Below are 3967 nucleotides of genomic sequence, written 5' to 3' on the forward strand. Positions count from 1 at the left end.
AATTCTTTTGTCATTGTAAAGTATTTGATCTTTTCCTGGATGCCCTGAAGGTATTTTTCTTCATCTTTAAAGTTCACTTTTTATTGTGTTAAAAAATACATAACATAAATTTACCATTTTAATCATTTTTAAGTATACATTAAGCACATTATGTACAATCACATTGTTGTGCAACCATTGCTATTGTCTTTTAACTAGAATATATCTTGAAGTTGTTCCTTGTGGGTCAGTTTTCCCAGGTAATGAATGGCTATAAAAATATGTACATTGAGGGTTTCTTTTAATTTTGGAATTTCTACTTAGATTATAACTTTGAATAGTACTCTCTTCCATTTTTTCTTTTGTCATAAACTCTCCTTATATGTAAGTTGGGTTGCTGCCTATCTCCCATTTTATCCACTTTCTTTCCAACTCTTTTTATTTCTTTTTTAGCCACATATTCATTGTTTTTATTATTTTCCTGCTTTTCCTCAATGGAATCTTTTGTTTTCATCTGAATCCAAACTTCTTTATGCATCTTGGAACTTGGTCTTCCTTCCGATATGATTTTATCTTTTTAAAAATTTCTTTCCTGTTTTTCAACTCATTTTATTTCTTCTTATCTCTTTTACATTTAATTTTTTAATATTTAATTTAATATGAAGTATTTTGTTAAAGTTTTCTTCTGCTTCTGGAGGGACAAGCTATTAGTTGAATGCTTTGATAATCATTTTTGTTGTTTTTATTATATACTTTGTATACATGAACACTTCTTGCACCTCTGAATTTGTGGATGAGACTGTTAGAGATATTTGCTATTTGTTTTCTATGGATCTGTTCATTTAATAATTTATTCATTCAACTAACAATATATTGCCTACTCCATTCCATTCACAAAAGTATAAAATATGATTATAATAAGTGTTCTTGCCCTGAAGGAGTAAATAATGTAATGGAAAAGGCAGTAAACAAATTGGTATACTAAAATCTGATGAAATGCAAAGACAGACTTTTATCCAGGGCATTTGGCAGCACTCTGAAGGATTTTCTAAATCAGGCAGAGGTAGAAGTAGCTTGGGATGTCCTTGGAGCAGGTGCCACTTGACCTATCTTTTGAAGGGTGGGTTGGAATAAGATGGGTAAATAAGTATAAAAGAAGATTCCAGAATGAAGGAGCAGCTCCTGTAAAGTCTCAAAAGCATGCAGTGGATTAATAATGTCTTTGTTATTTATGTATGGAATAAAGGGAAATATATGGTAGATTGTTAGAGACCAGGATAGAGAAAAATGTTTGGTGATGAAAGACCTTGTTTGTGAATTTAGGAGTATAATCTTTTCCTTAATGACTTAGGTATAATGGCTGAAAAATGAAATGATCAGATTTGTGTTTCAGAATGTTCATTTGTACTCAGTATGGAGAACAGATCAGATGAGGGCCCTGCCTTGGGGAAGTATGACTGGTGCGGAGCTCTTACATTAATCCAGGCAAAAGTGGTGGAGGACTGAATTAAGTGAAAACAATGAACAGACATGAATATTAATGAATTATCATTTACAAGGTTGAGTTGCTATGGTGCAATATGCACTGAGTAGGGAAGATATTCATAAAATATGAAAGAGAATTAATTCCAAGATCATACTCTGGTATGTGATTTGAATGACTAATATACAGACAAGAGGCAGTTTTGTGAGAAAAAAATGAATTTACTACTAAACATGAAATTTGAATGCAATTCAAATGGGACATATCCAGTAAATAGTCAAATTGATGGAGCTGATATTTAGAGAAGCCTTTTGAAAGTAATCAGTATAAGCACGGTTATTAAACACAATATTTATTGAAATTCTATGGGAAAAGTGTATACATTGAATATGGAGGAAAAGGGGCAGTTTTAGAGTTAATAAAGGAATAAGAAATTGGGAAGAAGACTAATAAGAAATTGAGAGAGAAAGCTAATTGAACATTTGCCATAGAAAATAAGGGAAGAAAGCTTTAAAAGAAGAATGAATGGGTGAGGAGGGCAAATGCCAAGGAAGGTTCAAACAAACCAAATAACTAACAAAAAACAAAATAAAAAACCAAGAAGGTTTTTTTTAGTTTTGTTTTTGTGTCTTTTAATTTGACTATCTGGAAATCACTAATGACTTTGTGACTATGCCCTGACCACTATGGATAAAAGGTCTTGGGTTCTGGGAATGATCAGTAGCTAAGACAATGGAATAAGAGAAGCAATCTGTTATGTAATTATAAGACCACTGGAAGCTATCAACCAGATTAGACAATTTTAACTAGAACACCAGCACAGTATGGTCTCTGAAGGGGCTATAATCATTTTTCATCTTGGAAACATTCTGTTTTTAGGCATGCAAACTCATTAAAAAATAATAATTATTACTAAAATTCCTTTAACAAAAATTTGGACCCTTTGGTAAGTAAGAAAAGAACAATTTAAAGTAATTTTAAGACTTTACATTATTCTGTTATATGGAAATAATATCACCTGTCATTGTTTACCACTTGCACTACTGAGGTTATAAAAACATTTGGGGAAGCTAGAGATGGTCACACTCAGGAAATTCCTCTTCAGCACCAAATCAGATCTCTAATACTTGACACCATGAGCTACTATGCCAACTATTGCAAAGGCCTGGGCTTCGGCTGTGGAGGCTTTGGTGGCCTGGGCTATGGCCATGGCTGCGGATGCAGCAGCTTCTGCAGACTGGGCCATGGCTGTGGCCATGGAGACAACAGATATGGCTGCTACTGCCCATCATGCTATGGAGGATATGGCTTTTCTGGCTTACACTAAAAACTTGTAGATCCTCAGACTCTTTCTATTCCCATGCTGTTACTCATATGTTTCAGTGACATGAACATTTTTCTTGATGTTTAGAAAGTATTAATAATTTTTTGGCTTCCTGCTCCAAAGGAACTAGTTTCTTCCTCTGGAAGAATCAGGAATCTTTCCATTGAATCAAGGGTTCATTCATTTTTATTTAGTCACTAACATCTGCTGTGACCAAGTGTAACCTGTATTTTAAATTTTTAAATGAACATATTTAACTGGCATAGGGAGCATGGCTGTATCAATTCATTTTAGAACATTTCTAATGGGTATATGGGATTTCAATCAGGATGTTACCCTCCTTTTCTCTGAATTGGTGTTTTGACTCAACAATGTTTGATTCAATAATGAATTTGATTCAACCAAGGTTCACTTCATGTCTCCATGTCCTGAGCATTGTTTTGACTCTTGAGGATATGGGAGAATAAGATGGACTAAACTCCTGTATACTTTCATGTGTCCCATCTTTCATTTGTTTCCAGTGTATTTTGTGTGTGATTTCATTTTTATAAAGTCATCTGCACACTATTATTTCTATTACTTAAAAAATGATAACATTGCAAACTTTATTCCAATAGTCATGGTTTTTACTCTCAGGTTTATTATGGCACAGTAAATCTATGGTGATCAAAGAAAACATTTTTAAAATAAAACACTAAGCTGATACAAAATAATATTTATAGTCATATGAAAGGTACAAAGGGGGCATTAAAAACATTCCTGTACACAACAATGAATTTTCAAATTTCTAATGTTCTTTATATATAATAGGGTCAATTTTATCTTAAAAGAAATACATTTTATATTTCATATATATACATATATATGTATACAAGTCTACTCTGCTTCTTTGAAAAGTTAATTGATTTAATTGGCTTTCCTGTTTCCCTACCTATAGAGTGAGGGTCTTACTTCTTAAAAGGTAATTTTTCTCAAAAGTAAGCATTAGGACTGTCTAAATTTAAAACTCCTGGAGTGCATTTACCAGTTTAGTTTCCTGGGGTATACTCTTAGATAATTTGTTTTAATAGATTTGTTTAGAACCTCAGACTTTCTATTAGTCAAAACTTTCTTGGCAAATCACTGTTTTAAACGGTATCCAAGATCTTTTCAATTTCTTAGTTATAGCAATGCTTGATATC

General features: G+C 32.6%; 1 protein-coding gene across 1 annotated transcript; it reads left to right on the forward strand.

The window, feature by feature from the left end:
* Window positions 1-2597: 2597 nt before the first annotated feature.
* LOC133093170 (keratin-associated protein 19-4-like) lies at window positions 2598-2789 on the forward strand. The gene has a single exon (XM_061192927.1). It carries the CDS (start codon window positions 2598-2600, stop codon window positions 2787-2789), a length of 192 nt encoding a protein of 63 aa, XP_061048910.1.
* The last annotated feature ends 1178 nt before the right edge of the window (window positions 2790-3967 follow it).

This window comes from Eubalaena glacialis, chromosome 6 (genome assembly GCF_028564815.1).
Source record: "Eubalaena glacialis isolate mEubGla1 chromosome 6, mEubGla1.1.hap2.+ XY, whole genome shotgun sequence".
In the NCBI taxonomy this organism is placed as follows: Eukaryota; Metazoa; Chordata; class Mammalia; order Artiodactyla; family Balaenidae; genus Eubalaena; species Eubalaena glacialis.